The 24,649-nt window shown below is 37.2% G+C and overlaps 2 protein-coding genes across 2 annotated transcripts in view; both read left to right on the top strand.

The window, feature by feature from the left end:
- The window catches only part of LOC135779587 (placenta-specific gene 8 protein-like), a 240,060-nt gene that overhangs the window by 84,210 nt on the left and 131,201 nt on the right, over positions 1 to 24,649 (top strand). The window lies entirely within an intron of this gene.
- Positions 1 to 24,649, top strand: part of cwc27 (CWC27 spliceosome associated cyclophilin) — a 53,632-nt gene that overhangs the window by 20,383 nt on the left and 8,600 nt on the right. The window contains exon 11 of the mRNA XM_065290335.2: positions 5,288 to 5,391. Coding sequence (XP_065146407.1) covers positions 5,288 to 5,391 — 104 coding nt within the window. The remainder of the gene's footprint in view (positions 1 to 5,287; positions 5,392 to 24,649) is intronic.

The following is a 24,649-nucleotide window of genomic DNA, read 5'->3' as shown; positions in this document are numbered from 1 at the left end:
CCCCTAAAAATAAAATTTAATGATCAGGTACATTGATGTCAAACCATAAGCATGTTGCCACATGCTACATTGTACACTGTGCTACATTGTATGGGTGATTCTCACGAAAACATTGAAACACCACGGCACTAATGATTTTAGATATAAAATGTGTAATATAGTAATATTAAAAAGCCTCAAAATTAACACAATACTGTGTTCTACCTTGCACAATGTGTGATTTCAACATAAGAATTAATAATTTGTCAATTTTATCTCATTTTCTGCTGAAATTCTCATTACCGCAATGCGTCCGGCTGTGTTTGAAGATGTGTTATGTTGTAATTTAAACATATTAAAACAAAAATATTTAGAAAAAAAATAAATGGATGTTTTGCTAGACTACTTTAGATGACAGAAAAATAATTTACTGAATATTCATGTATAATAATAATGAAGAAAAATTAGGAAATTGATGTGTCCATGCCTGATGTTCTCATCCTCCGCAACACTTTTTGAGAACAGTTTAAGCACACATACAGAATTTTAATAAAGTTTGATTTTGAGTGACCAAGCACATGGACCAGTTACTTCAAGATGGCTACCAGGTAAGATCATCTCTTTATATCTTTCCAGTTAAATTTGAAATATTCTCTTGTCAGAATGCTTACACAACATTTTGATTATCATTACCGAAACAGGTAGTTTTCTACATTTCGAAAATTGTTTGATTTACAATTTTTTATGAAAATGTTCTTTATTAAAGTCTAATTATATGCTCTGAATAAAAAATGAGCAAAGCCTACGTGGCTTCTCTATTTTTAGCAAAACATACTGGGGTACCTCATCCTCCGCAACACCATTCTCATATACCGCAACCATTTAATAGCAGTTGCGGTAAAGAGAACTTCTGTTTCGGAAATGAGAATTTAAGCATATTGTTTATTACATTTAAATATCTCTTATGAATTTAATATAAATTTAAAATGTAATAACTGTTGATAGTTTGCTTTATGATGCTTCATTGTAGACAGTCAGCAAGTGAGAAAAAAGCTTTAGCAAAGGCCATGTTGACAAAGTTCAGGGAGAAACTTAACAGCAACCCAGAATGGCTAGAGGAGTACAGAAGGAAGGAGAGAGAGAGGTTAGGTTTGGAGATGTTACTAGCAGGTGTAATTAGCAAAAAAAAATAAAAAATCTGCAGCGTCAGATTGCTGCCTGGGGGCAAGGGACAAAGGGAGACTACCTCCTTTCTGCGCAGTGTGTGAGTCACAGACACCAGAGAGGATGGCCAAAAAGCGCCCGGCGCTGTGACAGAAAGCGGGTTGCTGCGCAATTCATTAGGACTGTGCGTTAACCCTTTCCGCCTCTGCTGTCTTCGCAACATGTGGGTCGTGTTCGAGAGTGGGGGGGGGGGCGTGTTGTAGACGCTTATGTGAGGAAGGGCCCTGGGGCGAGCAACACAAAACCAACTGAGGAGAAAAATGCTCTGTTTTTGAGCGGCTTCGTTCCGGACGGCAGTCCCCCAGGACCCAGTTTCTTGCATCATATACTGGAGGATTTGTGCCAGGGACTCTTGTGATGCACCACCGGTTCTGGTCCATGAGACACAGGGTGGTGAGGTATGAAGTGCCTCATAGCCTTAGAGCTCTTCACCGCTTCCGAGAAATGCTCCGTGATTGTGCCCACCGTGTCACCAAACAGGCCGGATGGAGAAACAGGCCTGACTGTGCATGGCCACCATGAGTGGTCTTCGTGGCCCTTAGCGTGAAATCCGTAACCATTCTCAGATCCCTGAAGGTATTTAGATCCGTGCTGCCCTCATCCAGAGCCTTAAGCACCTGCGCCTAAAAGATCTGTAGGACCGCCATAGTGTGCAATGCAGACAGAGCCTCTCTCGGCGCGGGTATGCTTTTTCGGACAGGTGTGCTGTCATGAGGCTTCACTACCCTCAAAGCTGCGCCACACCATCCAAGGAAGTGGACAAGGGGCAGAGGTGAGCAGCCACAGCGTCCTTGATGGGGGGAATACACAGGTAGCCTAACTAAGAAAAAAAATGGGGGGAGGGGTAGCCCACACTTTGGTGACTTTCCTCCGAGCATCAGCGGGGCGGCCTGAGTGAAGAAAACAAAAGTCAAGCTTGCTTCTCTGGGGTTCTTGTGGGGTGCTCCACTCAATCTCCAAGTCCTGCATGGCTTTAAAGAGAATGCGCACCAGTTCCTTTTAGAAGGATGGCTGTGTGTCTGATGCACCACGTGGAGCCTGGTCCCAGTCTCCATCCAACGCTGTCAGAGACATCTCATCTTCCTCCGCCGGAAACCCAAAGGAAACAGACCTGGCGGCTCCCGGTTCAGGACACAGGCTCTCGGCGACAAACTGAACCGGTTGAGCGAGGGGAGGACGACCACCAGCGGCTCTTTGCCGGCAGTGGGACACTGCAGTAAGAAACCTCCAAGGGCGATGTTGAGCCGGGTCCTGAGCACCTTCATCGGGAGATCCTCACAATAAGGGACACCCTGAGCCAACAATTGCCGCCTTTGGGTGGAGCACACAGAGCTCGTGTGAATTGGGTGGGTCGATCAGACCTCCGCACCACAAGCAGATTTGCGACATCCCGGAACACAGAGAGGGCTGCTTACATTTCAACCTGAATTCAATTTTGTTGCCTATGAAGTCTGTCCTAAAGCATTTCTCGGAGCTGCCATTATGCAGCCAAAGTCATTGTCTCATAAGGCAGCGAGGGAACAAGTCAGCTGTCTAAACTTTCGGATACAGCCTCTCTCTCTCTCTCTCTCTCTCTCTCTCTCTCTCTCTCTCATCGAAACAGATACAGAATGGTAAAAGGTCAGAAGACCAAATCATATCCAGCAAGGAAATATTTTTCATCTTATTTACACAAATGTTTTGTGATATCTAGCTGACATTAGCTGGCCATTTCTCAATCCAATGGCTGCAGCCTTCAGAGCTCGCATTTGTAGGCAGAATATGTCATCAAGACCATCTTATTTCAGTATGTTAAATGCATAAATGGGGACTTAAATATGACACAAAGGAATATTAATATAAGCCTTCCTGTTCTCATGTTTTTTCTTTAATATTTTTTTCAAAGACTACACAATAAAACAGTTTTGAACTTGAACACATGATGCTGTAAATATTATCAGACTTTCTACTTTAAAATTTGTTTTTAACACAATCTCAGGCTAGTATACGTATTCTCATTACCGAAATAATTAACCTCATTTCCGAAACCTATGTATCATTACCGCAACAGATGCTTTTTAAATGTTAATTTCATTAATAGAAGCATAATACTTTGATTTTAAATGCATGTGCAGAATCTCCAAATTATGTTCTTTCAGGTTTGTCATGTCATTTTGAAAATGTGTCAGGTTTCTTCGAAATATATAAAAAAAAAAGTTGTAAATTGTGGAAGGTGTTGCGGTATATGAGCTAAATAAAACAAAATAAAAAAAACGTTAAATTTAAAATAAATATTATTTCAGAATTTCAATTTACTGTGCATGACTATTAATAATCAATTTTTAAAAATGTGAAAATATATTAGCTTTTCTAACAGTGTTGATGTTTTCTGACTGTTGCGGTAATGAGATTTTTTAGGACTTATTTTTGAAATTATGTTACAAAAAGTGTTAAATGATAAGTAAAAGTTTTTAAATTAACGTTCCCATATACTTCAGACTTTGTTTCTAATGTCTGGTGGGAAAAAAAGTAAATTTAAGCAATTTTTACATTTTCATGCTTGACATTTTTACAACCAAGTTTTCGTGAGAATCACCCGTATAGTCTTAAGTGATATGGGTATACTGTATGTATGCATCAAAATGACCAAAAATCTTTAGGATATTAAGTTATTAAGAAGATATTTTGTATTTGTCCCACCATAAAAGTATATCAAAACATTATTTTTATTTGTGGATGTGCTAATTACTACTTTAAAGGCCATTTAGATTTTTTTGGCACCCTCAGATTCCAGATATTCAAAAAGTTATATCTCGGCCAAATATTATTCAAATTATATTATATAAATAATATTAAAATTATATTATATAAATAATATTCAACGTTCATATGACTTTTATGGGAGTGTGGTCTACTTTTGTTAAATAAAACATACATGATGTGTGAGTGCATGTGGACAAAACTTTCATTTTTCTATGAACTATTTCTTTACTCAAACCATTATCTTGTATGAAGAACTCCTGGTCTACGCTTGGTATGATTGCTTGGTCTAAAAGTAAATGTATTTTTCACTTCTGCCGCTGCAGGTATCTTTCGGCATTTTTTACTCATTTGACACAGTATGCTTAATCATCACATGCACCATTTATTTCCGGAGAAGGGAAAAGTGGACCTAATTGTTTACATTGTGCATACGTCTGCTGTGCATGCAAAAGGTTTTCTGTTGCGATGCAGAGGCAGCTATGAGTAATGCAATTTGGACATCAGTACCGCGTGTCGTCATCAATCGGTCAACAATCCACTTTCACATATTATTTTCAAATGTGAACCCCATTATCATGCTGATCTGATGTTTCTACCCTGGTGTGTGTTTGTTGCCAGTTGTGCTCAGGTTCATGGCCGTGTTAAAGATCAGAATGAGGCCTCACCGCTGGAGTTCTGTGGGCCTGAGCTGTGCAGATTCAGCATTTATTTTTTGATGTGCCAGAAACCTGGATGATCTGGAAGCCACACTGAACTCTTGATCTAACAAGGCGCCACACAATTTTTTTGAAAGTTTTACACTTCTAATGTGCTTATTTGTTCCTGACACATGTTGGAAGGTTGTGCCCAAGATCATTTTGGGTTTTATTACTGTTTAATGTGAACACTCAAATCTCTCTTTAATTGTTGAACGAAAGCTTAATTGGTAGGGAAACCCAAAAGTAGATGTGCATGCTGTTAATAAAACAATGTGCCATTAATGAGGAAAAAAGTGTATTTTTCTCACATAACTCAGATATTTCTTTGCGATGCCTATGCATTGGGAAGTTTCTTGTTATTCAATATAATTTGATACATTTTTATCATGTTTTAAGTTTTGTGCTAAGCATTTGGTCTGATGAGTACATTTAAAGTTGCATTGGTCATTTCCATGTCACATTATCTTTAGTAAAACATCTTTCATAATCAAAATGATTTATCTCAAATTGCAGAAAGTATTTTAATTTGTAAAAACGCTACTCATGTTTTTTCCTTTGTGCACTTTGCGAGACTTAGTGAGAACTTCGTTTTCCTTCCAAAAGTGAAAATCAACTCCATTTCTTCGTTGTATGGTTTTCCACAGTGATGAATTGCGTAAAGAAGCTCGCCAGCTGAAGAAAGACTTACTTGCAATCAAGCAGCGAAGAGAGGAGGGTTCGAAGAAGAAGGAGGAGGAACAGAGCGAGGGTGAGTCTCTGCATCACACATGACTACCACTGACATACATCAACATGATGAAATTGTGAAATCTCAGGTGTTTTAAAAGAATGCATTTTTTTTTACATGTGGCATTATGAAAGTCTTATAAACCTCTTCTAAAATTAGTATCGAGAGCTGAAGGAATTAATTTTGGTAGATTTTTGTAGGACAACCCAGAAGTTAACTTTACACTGTTTCTTTTAAAATGTCAAAACCTTTTTAAACCTTTGATTGTGTTAACAGTGCGCAATATAACATGTGTTCATGTTTCATGTGTAAAAAATGTGGTATTTTTCACACAATTTACTTGTCTGTATACCGCTGTTTTCACCGTCCTCAAAACAGGCTGATGTCTTCCTTGTTCTATGAAGTCCCTCCTTTAGAAATACGTAATAAGTTCTGATTGTGTAGCTTGTTTAGTGTGTTGTGATTCGATAGCAGTTAGCTTAGCTGGCAACAGATGTATTCCTGTGGGCGGAGTTTAGTCAAAAAACTGTTTTATTGATGTCATTAAAGCAGGAAATAGAGGACTGTAGTCCAAACCGGCTGTTCGCTGTAGGCTTTGAAAGGCGAATTCTGACACTGAACTTTGAGCTTTATCATTTTACAGGTATTATTTATGCTATTATAGCAACATTACACACTAACTAGGGTTAAAAAAATTGGATCAGAAAGAACATGACCTTTAAAACAAGTGATTTTAAGCCATTGAAACGCAGACAACTGTTCTATATGCAAGCGATGTTTCTCTGTGAGAGGAGTGCGTAAGTCGCGCATCCGCTGCTCATTAAACTTGTAAGCATTTTTGCAGCTTATTTGCTTTAAATACATATATGCGGCAAAAATTCCCTTTGCCAGTATCCTCATAAACACTACCATTTAGGTCTTAACTCTTTCCCCGCCATTGACGAGATATCTCGTCAATTAAAAGAAAACGCTTCCCCGCCAATGACGAGATTTTCCGTTTTTTTTACGCAATACCGCCCTTGCGCAACTTTTTAAACCCGGAAGTATTGCCCTATGGCAAGCGGCTGCATATCTGTGTCTGTTTTAAAGATCGCTCTGAATGGGATCTCTATGAAAAGTCCGTCACAAAAATGGAATTATCTCTGCTTTTTGCTCAAAATATGGTGTTTTTGCAGAAACCTACCCATATTCAAAAGCTGATTGCAAAAGAACCACTAAAGGTAGGATGAAACGTTTTTTTTTTTGTTTGAAAGCAGAGGGTCTGTTCTTTCATTTGGTATATTGTATGTTTATATATTTAAAGAAGAACATTTTCTGGAAGGCATTAAACTTTGGTGAAAATCATGAAAAATGCTGGCGCTGGCTGGCAACTTTTTAAAAAAAAACGCTGGCGGTGAAAGAGTTAAGAGAAAGTAAACAGCTGAAAGAGAAAACGCATGTGTAACAGTGTATTGGATCCAGACTGGGAAGTTATCTAATTTTGCTCCTGTCCATCTGAATTTTGTTTGTTTTTGTCTTCTTTTTTATGCATGTCTAAGTTTTTTGTGTGAATTATGAAAATTCTATGACATTAAATATTTTAATAACATAAAAACCTTATTAAAAGATAAAAAAAACCTCTATTGTGATACATATCGTTAGGGCAGCCAAAGTGGCTAGTTGTTTTCCAAAGTTACTAGCCACTCAGCATTTTCACTGGCCACAATTATGTTGCTGGTAAAATACATTTTATATGATTAAACTTGACTTTGGCATCCTAAAAGGACTTTAATTTGAGTAATTTTACTCTATTTAGCTAGATTGGATGCAGACTGACCACCAAAATTAAGACCACATTTATTAGCTGGTAATATCAGTATAGATCATATTATATATTTAGATACATGAAAAACATGCTAGTAAGGCATCAATAGATTAACTTTGAATGAATATATTAAAAGTGGAGCAGGGGTGTAGAAGGTTAACTGAAAAGATTTTATTTTAAAGAACACTTTAGATATTTATTAACAACAGCAGTAAATGTTATATGCTTGATCGTGGTTTCTGTTTAAAGTTATTTAAGACTTTTAATGGCAAATGTCGAGAGGGCATTATTGTTGCACAAAGTACCCTTCATTAAAATGATGCGCAAACCTCTCCACTGGTGGGTTTTTTTTGATTTCGGACCAAACTGGGATTTGTGCATTCAGGTTTGCGCTATGAATTTCTCTCCGCTCTTGCCCAGAGAATGTGCACGCACTTTAAATCTCTTTAATCACTTCCATGCAGTTGTTTTATCTTTTCCGAAGTGTGCGTGCTCAGACTGCATCCCGTGCATTCGCAAATCCGTCAGCGCTAGCGCTCTCTCTGGTAAAAAGGTGGCGCTTTGGTCCGTAACGCAAGCATCTGCTGATCGCGAGCGCAGCTCAACAAACGATCTCAGTACTTTGCGCTGGGTGCTGGGAGTGCTCATGGGAGTTGTAGTAAAAATATATATTTTGGTCATATTGCCCACCCCTAGTAAGCACCCTTTTAAAGACACGTAAAACTAAAAAAAAAAAAATCTCAAGTGGAGGTATACTGATATTATATAAAATATGAAAACAGCTCTAGCTTTTGTTAGCTTTTGGACGCTGTTTTCTACTGTTATGAAGCTTGGAAGAGCCAGCCAGGACATTTACTAAAATAAGATGATGGCTTGAGGATGAGTAAATCATAGGGTAATTTTCTTTTTACCAAATTTTCTTTTTGAAAATACTTCGTGTTTGTTTGTTACAAAACGGTTCCATTATGCAATAGCTAACATGAGATTTAAAAAATTATTTATATTATAATTAAAAACTTTTTGATTGGTTGTATTGGAGAAATAAATAAGGTTTTTTATTTCTTTTGTCTTGTCAGGAAAGTTTATGAAATCATTTATTGGCACAAGTTCTTGCAATAAAGTAGAAACGTAGTGTCTAGTTTAAGTCATGTCTGACTCGGCTTGACAACGTTCCCTTCTAATATTTACTATGACAATAGAAACGTGCCTCCCAGTGGACATGAGCAAATGTTTTTCACTCTGCCCTCCCTAATGTCTAAAAAATATCTGACAGTTTAGTTTCGGTGTCAAAAGGAGCACTCAGGGTTTTACAAAGTAAAAGGGCCTACACCCTTTCAGCAATTGAGGATTCAGTATTGTGATCAAGTGGTGTTACGTAAATCAGTGTATAGGTTTATTATTATTGACCAGCAGTTCCAATGAGCAACCTGTCTGATCCATTAATGAAAGAAGTGGATTTGCTATTTTATATTGCGTACTCTATTGGAAACAGATCCGTTTTCAACAGTGATTTATATTGTAATATATACATTAGATCAGTTTGTATGTTCTCTGGGAACCAATTCATGATCGTGGCATTGCTAGTGCCATGCGCGACTGTACCTGTATTCCTCAATATATCACAGTGGTAAAGCTCTAGTCAAATCCTTGTCATGTCTCTCAAATCCTGAGAGCAGTTGTGGATCTATGGTGTTTGGTGTACTTTCTGTGAGGATTATTGCATGCTTGAGATTTGTTCAGACGAACCTTTGACCTCTGTCGAGCATTGCGACGGCCCTGTTGTATATCACTTTTGTCTTTACAATGTGTGTTCTCAAGGGGCAAATGCATGTCCCCTCACCCTTGTCATTTTTAATGCCTAACATTCTGTCCGGAATGTGAAATGTACACTTGTAGCAGCTGTAGCACATTTGAGGACTTCTTGCTTTAGCAAAACATTTTTATTTTTATAGAAAGATATTTTTAGGTCTGTACTATGTGTTGTCGCATAATGTGCCCAGTATATTATAGGCTTGCATAAAATAGATCCTCATGCCATATCTAGGGACCAGAATATCAGACTTGTGTTGGGTTCTTCTGACTTGGACCCAAAATCAACACTCTTTAGCAGTCACGTTAAGGAGTGCCTGGGGCAAACGTGACCAACTGTCAACTGCATGATTGGGCCAGTGTATCCTCAGATGCATCAGGTGCAAATGATCACTTGTATGTGTTTTAGGTCTTGCCATTTTCAATAATAAAGAAAAAAGACGCAAAAGGGATTTCAATACACTATTCGCCTGTTGTTTAAGGAGTTTTGTGTGCACACATCAGAAGTGCGTCCCTGCACTCTTAAAACGAATGTGTTAAAATAGCACATCTTGTGTTTAGTTAAGGACAACACATTTAATGTTTTGTCCTTAACTAGACACATCTATTTTTTGGTCCCTTTTATTTATTTGAACATAAAATCAACACGAAATGACTTTAATGTGTTAAAATAACACAATGTGTTAAATAGGATAACACAAAACAATGTGTTAAAATTAACACATCCATTCCTGGAGTGTGGAAAGTCGCATCTCAAGGCTTCAGACAACACGGAAATATGTATAAAAGATTAAAACAGTGTGCAAATACTGAGCTTTGTGGTTGAACAGAAATATTTACACAAAATAATCTCAAAATGCTGAGATTTTTCTTCGTAAACGTAGTCTATTATGTCTGAATGTGAAGAGTTAGAAAATAAAACCTGTGTGTAACAGAATATTGGATCTGTGCATTTGGTCTTAAAGTGACAGTAGCCAAAATAAACCTTGCATTAGTTTTAGTGTAGCTTGATCAAACAACAATGAAAATACAAAGAAAATAAATCACTCACTGTGCTTGGCTTTGCCTTAAAATCCACACAAGTAATGTTTTAATAAAGGCATGTTTGTTAAAACTAGTTATATTTCCTAAATAAACTAAGCCCTAGTCCTGGTTTAAGCTAATCCCTGTCTGGGAAACCGCCCCATTATGCTCTCTCATTTGTAAGTCGCTTTGGATAAAAGTATCTGCTAAATAAATAAGTGTAAATTGTGTTGTACAGCTTTAAATTAGGGATGCATAAATATTAATCGCAATTATCTATAGCAGAATAAAAGTTTTTGTTTACATCATATATTTGTGTGAAGTGTATATAATAATTATGTATATATATAAATATGCACACATGCATGTATAATTTTAAGAAAAAAATATAATATATATTTATATATTAAGTATTTATATATTTATAATATAAATTATACATAAATATACTAATGCATATACACATGTAAACATTTCTTAAATATATACATGCATGTGTGTGCATGTGTATGCATTTATCTATACAAGGTTATTAGAGACAGTTCACACACCTTTATGATGTAAACAAAAACTTTTATTCTGCTAAAGATTAATCGCAATTTATCATTATGCATCCCTACTGTACATGTATATATACTGCTGTCTATGCAACATATTGCCTTTCAAGGACAATAATGTGATGTAAAATTTAGCTAGCATGGTAGAGGAGTAAGTGGCGCTTTGTATAGACGGTTTGAGCAGTAACAACATAAAAAAACGGCTTTCGTGGAACACGCGTATCTTCCGGTAAACTCCGCAAAGAATCAATAACAACAGAGTCCTTCAATAGTAGTTTCTTTTTGATAACAAGCAAAATAAACAAGAAGTAGATTACCATAGTTCAAATCATAGCTAAAGCATATAAAAACTACACTGAGGTAACGTTATATGAAGGTATATTTGGTGCAAAACAACTGCACACCTGTGACAGTGGAATTTGTATTTGTAGAGATTATCCACACATGTGTATCAGTAAATTTGAAGTCACAGATGAAGAGTTGCAAACTTGTAGATTTTTTTTCTTTCCCTCAAATACAACATAACAGTTACACATTCACAAATCCTTCAGTGCAGCTGCACAAATCCCATTTTACAAATCACAGATTAAGAAACTCACAAGCTCACGTTTTTTGCTACAATTGCTGCAGTAAATATGGTGCAAAACCTACTTGAACACCTGCATCAAAGTATGTGAAGTCACACACAAATTTTGTACATTCGCAAATCAGTTTGTGCATCTGTGCGATGAGAGTTGCATGTGTGTAAAAAAATTTTTTCACAAATATTTTTTTATTTTTGAAATATTTTCTAGCACAAACACAAGTACATAAATACAACTGCTTGAATCTGCTGCTACGAGTTTCAAACACTCTTTTTTGTGTGCTCTCTGTTTTGCACCAAATATCTTGAGATAAGTGGTGCGAAAGTGATTTGTATACCTGTAGGCTATGTTCAGCACTTCCCACCAGGTGGCGCCCGACACTCACTGAAGCAGAGTTTATTAATTACCAGCAATGTTTCAGCAAGGTAAATCGCCTTTATCAAGGTATTATTTTCACCAAGTGGAGAACAATATAAATGGGAGTGCTAATTATACACAGATGAAAGTAATTACATACAATATTCCAATGATTCATTAGTAAACAAAATATAAGTTCCATAAATCTCAAACCATCAATATAAGTAGATTAAACAAATACAAGCAGCAAATACACACATAGGCCTACATATACCTAATAGGCTTTACTATACCTAAAAGGCCTCCTGTCTAAGTTAAAATTGGTCCAACTCACCTCACCTTCTAGATGAAAATACCCTCTCAATTCCTATATACAATAATGAAGTTATAGGATGATTAAGTTCAACAAAATGCAGTGCTAGTGGAAGGTTCATATTTCTGCATATTATTGCACTCTGATGTTTCACGATGCGTGTTTTATACTCTCTATTTGTTTTCCTACATATGATTTTCAACAATGACAGTGTTAAAGTGGTTTCTGTTGGTATAGATGGAGAAGAGAGGTCCAATCTAACTAATTTATCTCCTAGATTACATTCACCTATATTCAGTTAGCCTATGTTTACTTTACTGACACAACAATGTGCCCAGGATGGTAAAATAATTATTTCAATGTATTACTAATAAACAACACAAGTCTTGTGCATACTGACATGGTTGTGCATACTGAAATTTTTTTCTGGGGTGCATGCCCTAGAAAAATACATATGGACCTTGGTATTTATAAAATCCTCTGTACGGCCCTGCTCATGACAATAAGAATCCACTCTCAATAGTGTATGACGAGCTGTAGGTTTTTTAATCGGATCCCTATGTAAAAAATTACAAGCTACCCACAAGTCTAAAAAGCTGATTTGATTTGGGTTAGCATCCAGGGTAAATGTTAAGAAATCAGAACAACTGTTAAGATAATAATAAAAACAATTTAGTTGTTCAGTTACCCGATTCAAAAAGACAGAAATAATCATCCAAATTAGTATATTAGAAGAAAAAAGCATGTATCTTAGTTAAATGTAGGCCTATGTGTGTATTTGCTGCTTGTATTTTTTTAATCTACTTATATTGATGGTTTGAGATTTATGGAACTTATATTTTGTTTAATAATGAATCATTGGAATATTGTATGTAATTACCTTCATCTGTGTATAATTAGCACTCCCATTTATATTGTTCTCCACTTGGTGAAAATAATACCTTGATAAAGGCGATTTACCTTGCTGAAACATTGCTGGTAATTAATAAACTCTGCTTCAGTGAGTGTCAGGCGCCACCTGGTGGGCAGTGCTGAGCACAGCCTACAGGTATACAAATTACTTTCGCACCATTTATCTCGAGATATTTGGTGCAAAACAGAGAGCACACGAAAAAGAGTGTTTGAAACTCGTAGCAGCAGATTCAAGCAGTTGTATTTATGTACTTGTGTTTGTGCTAGAAAATATTTCAAAAATAAAAAAATATTTGTGAACATTTTTTTTTACACACATGCAACTCTCATCGCACAGATGCACAAACTGATTTTGCGAATGTACAAAATTTGTGTGTGACTTCACATACTTTGATGCAGGTGTTCAAGTAGGTTTTGCACCATATTTACTGCAGCAATTGTAGCAAAAAACGTGAGCTTGTGAGTTTCTTAATCTGTGATTTGTAAAATAGGATTTGTGCAGCTGCACTGAAGGATTTGTGAATGTGTAACTGTTGTGTTGTATTTGAAAGAAAGAAAAAAAATCTACAAGTTTGCAACTCTTCATCTGTGACTTCAAATTTACTGATACACATGTGTGGATAATCTCTACAAATACAAATTCCACTGTCACAGGTGTGCAGTTGTTTTGCACCAAATATACCTTCATAACGTTACTGTGTAAAATGTGTACTATATTATGTTTACAATGTTACCACCAAACCTCCGATCACATAGGATTGATCAACGATCGCAGTCTTCTCTAGTGTTTAGGAAACCAAAACATTTGTTATTTTCAATGAGGTATTTGTTCCAGAGTTCAGTTAAGACACAAGTCAGATCATTAAACAAAAAGGACAGGAAGTACATTTCCAACCAGACGCGTAACCGCGACACGCACGTGGGTCCGACCGTGTCCGGAATGTCGAATGTTTTAAAATAGAAGTGCTACATATCACAACACTGACAGGACACTGGGTATTTTTAAGGCTGTCAGTTTTGGGGTTTGGGTGGCTTCGTGGTCACTGTGAAAGATTTCATGCCAAACTGCTAAAAACATCTGTGATGTTCTGTAGGCGGTATGGAAAGGTGTGTGTGTGTGTGTGTGTGTGTGTGTGTGTGTGTGTGTGTGTGTGTGTGTGTGTGTGTGTGTATTTATTAGATTACAATTACAGTGGCAGAATTCTGGTATGGTTTGCCTGGACACAACTTCCTTTTTGGCAAACCAGAAGAGTTTATGGACCATTTGGAAATGGGCATGTTCACCATCAAATGCTTTCCAAATACCAAAGAAAACCAATAGAATGAAAAGTATTACTGGCTTGGTTTATAATTTCCCTATTGATCTGTCAAGCATACTTGCATTTAAAAATAAACACACAAGTCACAAATCAAAGAATTAAAACCAGCGCTTTGAATGTGGCCCTCTATTTCTTGGCGGTTCCGTTCTGGTGTTAGCCACAGCTCTATTAATTCTCAAAATATGAAGACAACAACTCTAAACCGTGTCAGTGAAACCGCAGTCATCGCATTTTAAACCTACTTCCATCTCCGTCCTAAAGTGAAAGTTGGTTTTCTTGCCATTCATTCGTTTGGTTCCACCCCCTAATCTCAATGTTTGGGTTTGACTCCGGTTCTCTGGTGTTCGTATGTCCACAGAGGCAGCTTCAAGCTTTGTATTCAGTCCCAAAAAGCAAATACATTCCTGCCCTCTCTCTAATAACAGCAGCCCGCTCTCTTGGCATCTGGTATCTTATTTTAGGAAGAGGCCAATTGTATCCTCTGCAATTCACCGACCAAACTAAAAGACATTTGTACCTTTTTTTTGAATTATTATTTTCGACTGACATCTCTTCAATTTTCAAGACATAAATTATAGTATGTTCGTCTGGTCTGGTTTTCTCTTTCTTGGCATGGCTGTCATTGGTTAGAGCCAAAAATAAGAGAAACATACTAAAAGCGCTGTCCGTTTTATACCCACCCTAAATGATGTGGCAACATTCTTTCTACCACTCCGAGTTATTTTTACAGGTTATGCCTGTGTGCGCGGGGTGTTTTATTTCAATAGAGCCTTGTCAGTCAAACCCAGCGATGTAGACAAAAATTGTGAGGGAGTTATCTTCGAAGTTAGGCCGTTTTTATATCAAAGCGATCTGTGGTGTAACAGCATCCTTTTACAAAATGCGAAGGTTGATATTTCTGTTTGACGTAAAACTACATTTTATTTTGGTAGCTTTAAAATACCCTTTTTTTATTAGGGCTTTATTTTAAAGTTTAAAGGACAAGTTCGGTATTTTAGACTTAAAGCCCTGTTTTCAGATTGTTTATGGTGAAATAGAATGGTTTTGACTGAAATTTCGACATTTTCGGCTGTCCTGAGAATTTTCGCGTGTTTGTGTTTCAGCTCAGACCTCTACAATGGGTTTAATGGTGCACTGGAACAATCCTTCCTAAAATGCATTAAACTTTCGTTTACAAAGACGTGAAACTCACCGAGTGGTCAGGGGTGTTCACTGATATGCTCACACAAAAATCGCTGCAAAAGATGCTTTCCAACAGCTGTTTTAGCATTCGTTGTTAACTTGTGGACCTATTTTCCCAAACGCCTCACACCCGTACATTCTTCCGCTTAGAGCTTGAATAATAAACACTCCAGCCAAGGTGGTGGCGCTAATCCGCCTTTGCCGATTGCAAGAATAGAAACAAAGTTCCCGGCGCGGAGTAATACCGTACCTCACAGCACATATAATACATGTCAATGGAGTTGGTAAAAACTACGATAAAACCTGTTGGAATGCGTCTTTTGGAGCGATTTTTGTGTGAGCATACCAGTGAACACCCCTGACCACTCGGTGAGTTTCATGTCTTTGTAAACGAAAGTTTAATGCATTTTAGGAAGGATTGTTCCAGTGCACCTATAAACCCATTGTAGAGGTCTGAGCTGAAACACAAACACGCGAAAATTCTCAGGACAGCCGCAAATGTCGAAATTTCGGTCAAAACCATTCTATTTCACCATAAACAATCTGAAAACAGGGCTTTAAGTCTAAAATACCGAACTTGTCCTTTAACCAAACCATGCCCAGGCATGCAACAGAGCGCTTGCACTAGTCAAATAAACCAGGCTTTTAGGGGTCAAACGCACTCTGGTTCGGTTTGGATAGTGTGAATTAGCGCTGTGTTCAAAATATTAATATGTTAAATAATGCACGCATCGATACAGCAACTTCCGCACTTTTGAAGGTAGCGTGACAGATCGTAGTTGATCCATGGAGAAAGTTGAGTGAAATTTAAGGGGTATACTTTCCCGCTTTTTTTTCTGTCTCGCATGTGCACTAGGGGTGGGAATCGCTTGGACCCTCATGAATCGATTCAGAATTGATTCTTAGGGTCCCGATTCGATTCAGAATCGATTCTTGACGTACTAATTTGCATATCTGTGACGTCATTACGTCGCATTTGCTTTCAAAGCCAGGTTAATGTTTGCGCTTTTGCTAGTCTCTGAACTGTCATATACTGTACTTTAATGCAACTAGGGATAAATAATGTCATTCTTATATACATACATGTCCTGTTTCTGTTGTAAGACATAAAAACCAGTAAAAATATTAATTTAACGTGACATATTAATTCTATATGTTAACCGGCATTAACTTCCACGAACTGACGAACGTTAAGCGTCTAATCATCATCATTATACACAGTGATTGGCAGTATTACTGTATTTATATAATGCAGCGAACCCAGCGACTGAATAACAAACTATGTGCATATTTTTACAGAAGTATATTCATGTTATATCTAAACAGTCAGCGGATGGTTTAGGGCAGGGGTGTACGATACGTCGATCGCAAAGGCAATGCCGGTAGATCGCACAACTGCTGCTCCACGCGCAAAATTGTCATTATGGTCTTTTAGAGTAATTGTGAAACACGCAGGTCTTTTTGAGTTGCTGCGCCTTTTTTCTCAAATGTGTTTTGCCAGGCCACTGCAGCTCAGTCGTCTTTAACTTCCAAAATTCACTAGGATGCGCATTATTTCCTCATGCAGTACAGTAGCTGATTCATGCGCACGGTGTGTTTGTGTATGCGAGCAAATGAGAGGGAGATTTGTATGCTTCTGATACTGTTTGTTTCACTAAACCGCATCTCCGCTATTTTAAGGAGTACCTGACATGTACTCAAGGATTTTTTTTAAAACTCCTCAAAAAGAATAGAGTTATGGTGACAGCCCTAAATTCAATGTAGAGATATATGCAGTATAGTCCTACAAGCATTTAAAGTGTTCTTTCTCTTAAAAAGTATTAAAAAGTGATAAATCAAAAATGGCAAATTTAACGGCATTTAAAGTGTTAAATTTGGTCTCAGAGGTATAATTTTTTTTCCAAATTAGGTTTTTTTTTTTTTAGACTATCAGGTATCATATTCTGATTGAAATTCTATCTGCGTTCGCGTCAGTTCATTTAAATATGGGCTTTAGCATATCTGGGCACATAATCAAAGATCTTTCGTCTCTGGGATGTGATCAAAGCCTGGAGTGGAGCCAAATCACGTTCCTCTCTCCACTGTAAGCATTCTGTAATCACTACGCACCGGATCCACTCCGGGTTTCTGACTGTATCACGTTAAGCTGAGGTAAAACTTTATTTCAGCTAGCATGGTCAAACTTATAATGCAGGAAGGCTCCGGTGTTTTGGCGATTGATAAAGGTGTAAAAGACCAATGGAGATTGACTTGGCTTAGCGAAATGATGAAGATTGGCAAGCCAGTTCGTGGGCTAAGAAAATCAAACAGCCAGGTAACTTGCGTGTCTTTGCACAGTATGACTAACTTTAGGGGTCCTGTATTTTGGGGGCAAATGATTTCTCACGTACGTGATTATCTGCGTCACGTTTTTTAATGCTGTGCTGATCTAGTCAATGGCTGATACAACGAGTTTGTTAAACTCGTGGGTAAACTTCATGTGGCGCCACAAGAACCAAGAGGCAGATGACATCCAAATCCTGTGAGAGCGATTGACGAGGAATCATAAGAGGAGACTGCTTCCGAAATGCTCTCGCGGGACTTTGATGTCATCCACCTGTCGGTTCTTGCAATTGCATTTGCGTGTGGTCACAAAAACGTAACATTTGTACATATATTTAAGCACGACAGTTTAAAAACAAGTGATTTTAAGCCATTCAAATACAAACAACTGTGCTAAATGCGTCCGCTGTTTCCGTGTCAGAGGAGTATGCAAGTTGTGCTTTCGCTTCTCATTGAGCTTGTGTTGTGAGTATTTTTGCCGCTTTATTGGCCTTAAATAACACACGTGCCTCAAAAATCCAGTCTTTGCAAATATCCTCATATAAACACAACCATTTAGGTCTTAGCAGAAAGTAAACAGCAGAAACATTGCGCATAAAATAGCACATCAGCGCTGCCTCTATTGTAACATAATATTTTGTTGATAAAGGTACAGTCATCCAATTTACAACTGTCACTTTACAACTATGGTTACAGACATCCTGTGCGAATTGTACACGAGTTTGACTCGAGTTACTTGTTCAGGGTTTATATTCATACATAACGTTACTGTATTAGAGCTGTGACTGTAAGCTGTCGTGTGAACAGAACAGACCCTGGATTATTTGTTTATGTGTACTGTTAATATGATATGAAAAAGTTGTATTTGTTCACATTAGTAAATGCATTATATAACATGAACAAACAATGAAAAATATAGAGTATATAAGCATTAATTAATTCTTGTTTATGTCATTACAGTAATTGACGGTAGTTCATGGTGCATTCATTAAGTTAAGTTTCAACTTTGATTAAACAAATTATTAGTAAATGCTAAAATAAATACATTTACAATTAATAAATCATTAATAAAAGATTCATTAAAGGTTGTGATATTTATGTTTTCTTTTTATATAGTGAGTTATTTAGCTGTTTCGCCTTAATCTAAAATGCCCTGCAAACTACAGCTACCTATATATGCCACAGGAGACTTCAATATGGAATCTCCCTTTAAAATGCTATTGGTCTCACCTACATAAAGTGTTAGTTAAAGGAATATGACTTGGCCTGAAAAACATTTCAGTCAGAAGAATTTTTTTCACTTTAATCCATGTCTATTCTTTTTTGTATGTTATATATGTCAAAATCTGTGTAAATAATAGAAAGGTCGCTGATTAACACTTGCAATTCAGTGTCGTGATGGTTTTAAAAAATATTCTGAAGGTAGTAAAAAAGGTATTAAAAAGTAGTAAATTTAACTTAAGGATTGCTGTATATACCCTGTATATGCAACACGTGACCTTTCGACGTCATTCTGCACTTACATGAGGTCGTGCTAGCGTGTCACAGGACCGTACGAAGGCGAGAATTTGTGTTTAAAAAGGCCATCTTTTTTATTTTACTTGCCAAACATGACAATCGTTTTGCTAGTTAAGACCCTTATTCTACGTTTAAGAGTCCTTTGAAACTGCAATTTTAAACTACATTAAAACTGTTAAGTGTTGGGGTCCATTAAAATGAGAAAAATCCTGGAATGTTTTCCTCAAAAAACATACTTTCTTTTCGACTGAACAAAGAAAGACATCAACATTTTGGATGACATGGTAAATTATCTGGATTTTTTTTTAAGAAAATGTATTAATCCTTTAATAAATTATAAATAATACTATTTTACAAAGCTAATACAAAATTGGCAAAACACAAATTTTACAAGATTAAGCTTTTTCAATGTACAATAAACAGATAATTATATTACTAAATTCTAGTAGTTCAAAATATCCCTGTATCGTCATACTCATCGTATTGTAGCATGTATCGTATCAGGAAATTGTTGGCGATACACAGCCCTAGTGTCAGTGCACCCTTAGATTCTTCCAAGCTCTTTCAATGCATGGGTGGCCAGGTCTACAAAACAAAACCAACCCAGTGGTCAATCAAATTAGCATAATTAGCCTAAAACTCAACATATACCACTCCTATACCTAAAAAACATTTTTGAGTCAGTGTTATGCATTACACAAAGTTTCTTCTTGAAAAATCATTCCGTAGTAATAATCATAAACCCAGTAGGTTGGCAGTGACTTGGCAACCCTCTACGTGGCAGACAGATTCAAATTTAGGTTTCAGTAGTAAATCCTTTTACTTAAAAATTAGTTACTTGACTACAGCTGCACAGTTGGATTATAAGTTTGGTTCAAACCAAGCTATTAGGGGAAGACTGTTTTGTCAGCTGTGATCTTTATTGGAGTTAGTGTAAAAATTAGATCCGACCTCTACTGCAAGTAGATTTGGGTGTGGTTTCTTGTTTTACATCCAAGTTCAGAAAACATCTTTCATACCACCCCCCCAAAAAAAACACCACTCATGTCAAACAAACTTGGGTTCTCCAGTGTGAACACAGCCTAATGTGCCTTAACATACAGTCTATGAGAACAAACCCAGATGTCTGTTTCTTCTGCTTGCAACCATACTTTCTAGCTGTTAATTGTGAAAGACTGTAAGTAACTTTAAAGTTCTCCGGTGCTGGATTGCTAAAGATGTCAGATTTGACTGATGGTCCGCATTAGGTTCACAGACCGTTGAAACTGTCGCTTCTTCTCGACCGACAATCCACCTCTCTAACGAAGAGGTGTTTGCTGTCCGAAACCACCCCCTGTTGCCGCTCGCTTGATTTGTAGATCCTTTTGGCCTGAGTGGCAGGAGTGGGCTGGAATGTTGTTAGAATAGCCATCAAACTCAAAGACAGCACTTGGCTACACCAGCTGGTGTAGATGGAGTGTGTTGCTCACGTAGGCCCTAAGGCTGTCATCATTCAGCAGATTGCAAGTTGCGGACTGCAGCTGGGCCTAAGCGCGAGCGTTGGGTGAGCAGAGTGGAAGGCATCACTTTTTGCTCACATAAATCAAAGAGGAAAGGGTTTGTACCAGCACTGATTTTTCTGAAAGATTACAATCGCTCCTCTGAATCTGTGGCATTCATGGGTTGAATACCTTTGTAAACGAGTAATTGCATGCTTCCAGAAGCTAATGACAGCCATTCTGTTCAAATAACCTGTTGGGTTCAAGCTTTAGTTACTCAATTAAGTTCCACTCTACCCGAACATTACATCTCAGGTAAGTTCGGCCCATTCCATACAGAAATATTTACAGCTAAAAGGTTTTTGGAAATTACAATGTCCATCAAGACTTCAGTTCCAGCTTCTAGAAACTGATATTTTTAAAAGGCTTTTTAAGTAAACATAAAATATACATATACTTAATTTTTTTTACGCATAAGCAAGCGTAGCCGCATAGTTGAACACACAGCCTGCAAAGTATACTTCATTTGACTTGTACACAGGTGTTCGACTCGTGCATATTCTAATTACGAAATTTGAATCACGCACACTGTATTTAAACTCTCACCTACTTGTAAAAATTATACCCAAGCCTTTACTTTCCTAATGAAGAGCATTTCTGTTTAAAGTGCACCTATTTTATTGCTAAAAAACAACATAATTTTTTTTTATGATACAATGTGTTTGCATGTTTTATGGTTAGCAACACATCATTTTCCACATACCGTACATTTTTGTAGCTCCAGATTTCATTCTCTTCCTGAAATGCACGGATTTTAAAAGCTCTGTGTCCCTGATTGGCCAGCTAATCTTTACGTTGCGATTGGCCTGAATACCTCTGACGTCAGCCGGAAATGTGATGCTTCTTACCATGTTTGAAAGATTCGCTCACAATGCAATGCTAACAGGAGTTAACTTACAGGTGAATCCAAGCGGGATGAATTATGATAATGACGGTCTTGTCTACATCACCAATCCCAGAAAGCAAACTGTTGCCTACAATCCATGTGTTTGTTGTAGTCCAAGAAAAGAGATTTACGTTGGAGGCGATAACTCGCGTCATCGTTTACTTTGGGGTTTGTAACTTTTGCATATCGTTAACATGTACTAATACACACTTACACACCAAAGGAAATGAATCGGACAATAGGTGCTCTTTGAGGCCAGGGTTTACTTCTTTATAGTAAGTGTACAGTGTGTGTGGTGCATGTTTTGTCATCAGAGTAGTATGCACATACTGCACACATATCCCCAAATTTGTAACCATGCATACTAGAGCCCGACCGATAAAGGATTTTGAAGGACGATACCGATACAAATGTTTGTTGGTTTTAAAATCCGATATATCGGCAGATTTTTTTCCCAAACACGCAACAAAACATTAACAAATTTCCCTAACATTAGTTATTTGTAGTTATTTATGAGTTTTAACTAAAATAATATGATAATGCATTTAAAAAAAGAATCTTGTTTCATTTATTGTCACAACAGAACAGAGGGACATCAAAATATATAAGTTCTGATAAATAAAATTTATAAAAATACAAACTTAAGATATGAAACGTAAAGGCCTTTGAACAAAAACACAAAAACAACAACAACCAAATCAAAGTTACCAGTTTTAAGAGACTTGGTTCATAAATATAACTTTTAATAGGACTGGAGACAAATTCTTTTAAGTTCTGATAAATAACAACAACAGCAAAATATAAATTGCTGATCACTTGACTCAGGCAGTGGCTAGACGCCTAAATCTGGACCCCACCAGCAGCTACTGGTTCAGAGTGCTCTGTCAAAAAACCAACAGTGAGGATATCTAATGAAGGCTGTCTCGTCCGTTTTTTTTTTTTAAATATTCATTTATCGGCCATTATGAATGCCGATACCGATAGTTTGGAAAATGCCTATAATATCGGCTCTAATGCATACACAGGTAGCACATGCACATACAGGAGTACGTAGTATATAGGCAGGAAGCCTTATTGCAGTTTGTCGCAATGCGTATGCGTCGAACATCGGAGTACCCATACGAGTCAAATAAAGTGTACTTTGCAAGGCTGTGCATTTGACTGTGCAGGCGTACTTGGGCCTTTAAGGAAGATAAGCAATGACAAAACATGTAGGATAGGATTATCCTTTGGAAATTGCTAGAAAGTGGAAAGCTGACTATTTATGACAGATGGTTGGAGGCAAGAGGTAATGGTTTGTATGGTTAGAGTTTGATTTCCAGGGAGCACACATACTAATAAACAACATGTACTGTTTGTTGCTTTGGTTCAGATCGTCTGCCACAAGAACAAATGTAAATAATTTGAACTACTTGACATTTCTGCACCAGTGTAGTTGTAGTGTGGTTTACATTCATTCTACAAGATGATTTGTCAGGTAAATCAAAATAAATTGAATCAAACTGTAAACAAAGAGTAAACTAATGCAGGGGTATTTATTCTAGCTTTGCATGTGCGTATTCGGCCTGCGGCGACTACCAAAAGAGCGTAAACATTCTTGCCCTTTGTTGTATTATGTTAAAATGTAATATGTTTGTTGTTGTACTGTTAATTCAGTCCTAACAAAGCTGTATCTTTCACAATCTGGACTATGCCCACTATAAATATACTTTCAGCAGCCATAGATTTGAGAAGTGCTCAGTTTCTACACAGTCAGTGTGTTTTAATAGTCTTTGGCTCATTACGTCCTTTCTGTCTTTCTAGTTTTCTATTAGCTCATGCCACAGACTAAACATTTTCAAACATAGCCAACTTCAGTCAGTAGCTTTCAGACTAACGCATGTCTCTCTCTCTCTCTCTCTTTCTCTCTCTCTCTTTCTCTCTCTCTCTTTCTCTCTTTCTCTCTCTCTCTCTCTCTCTCTCTCTCTCTCTCTCTCTCCAGTTTCTCTTCAATGTGGTTTTCAGTGCGCCATAAATAAGGAGAATAAACAAATGTTCCATTTGTAAGGGGAAAAAGATTTTTTGTTTCATGACGGCGCTAAAAGCGCTGCAGGTTTCGTATGATGTCGTTTGTTCCTCTGCAGCTTGTAGTGTGAAGCATTCGGTCATATTTGCCATAAGAGCAGGTGAAGACGAAAGAAACATTGTGTCCTGTGGGTAAACTGTGACATCAGTGCTAGACCGTCTGAGCTAGGGAATTCACACAGTAGCACGTTAATACTTGTAGACATCAGTGTCAACACCCCAGTCCCAATATTATTGATTTTTCCAGTTTGTAGCATGGGATTGGGGAAATTTACTTAAATGCTGTTAAAGTAAATTAGCTTAAATTTTACATCACTAGTATGGCGTTATTTCTTGCATACCTTAAATGAATAGTTCATCAAATGGAAATGTTCTTATTTAGTCACCCTCATGCCATCCCAGATTAGTATTTTGTAGGTTTGTCAAAATTAACGTTTTAAAGAGACACTCCACTTTTTTTGAAAATAAGCTAATTTTCCAGATCCCTTAGAGTGAAAATTTGATTTACTTTGATCCATTCCGCCGATCTCCACTTTTAGCATAGCTTAGCATAATCCATTGAATCTGATTAGACCATTAGCATTGTGCTAAAAATGACCAAAGAGTTTTGATATTTTTCCTATTATAATAACTACTCTTCTGTAGTTACTTCATTTACTTAGACAGATGGAAAATCAAAAGTTGTGATTTTTTTAGGCAGATAATGGCTAGGAACTATACTCTCATTCCCACAAAATAATCAAGGACTTTGCTGCCGTAACATGGCTGCAGGAGGCGCAATGATATTACGCAGTGCCTGAAAATAGTCCCCTGCTATTGAAAGTTACCAAGGGGACTGTTTTCGGGCACTGCGTAATATCAATGCACCTGCTGCATCACAGTGTGATGCTAATGGTCTAATCAGATTCAATGGATTATGCTAAGCTATGCTAAAAGTGATACCGCCAGACGCAGAGATCGGCTGAATGGATTCCAAAACAGCAAAAATCAAATGTTTAAATCTAGGAGAGCTGGAAAATGAGCATATTTTTTAAAAAAGTGGAGTGTCCCTTTAATAATGCATTAATGTACATTTATTTTAACAACACTAA

The sequence above is a fragment of the Paramisgurnus dabryanus genome, chromosome 10 (genome assembly GCF_030506205.2).
Source record: "Paramisgurnus dabryanus chromosome 10, PD_genome_1.1, whole genome shotgun sequence".
In the NCBI taxonomy this organism is placed as follows: Eukaryota; Metazoa; Chordata; class Actinopteri; order Cypriniformes; family Cobitidae; genus Paramisgurnus; species Paramisgurnus dabryanus.
The sequence above is the reverse complement of the archived record's forward strand: the minus strand, read 5'-3'. Positions and strand labels throughout refer to the sequence as shown.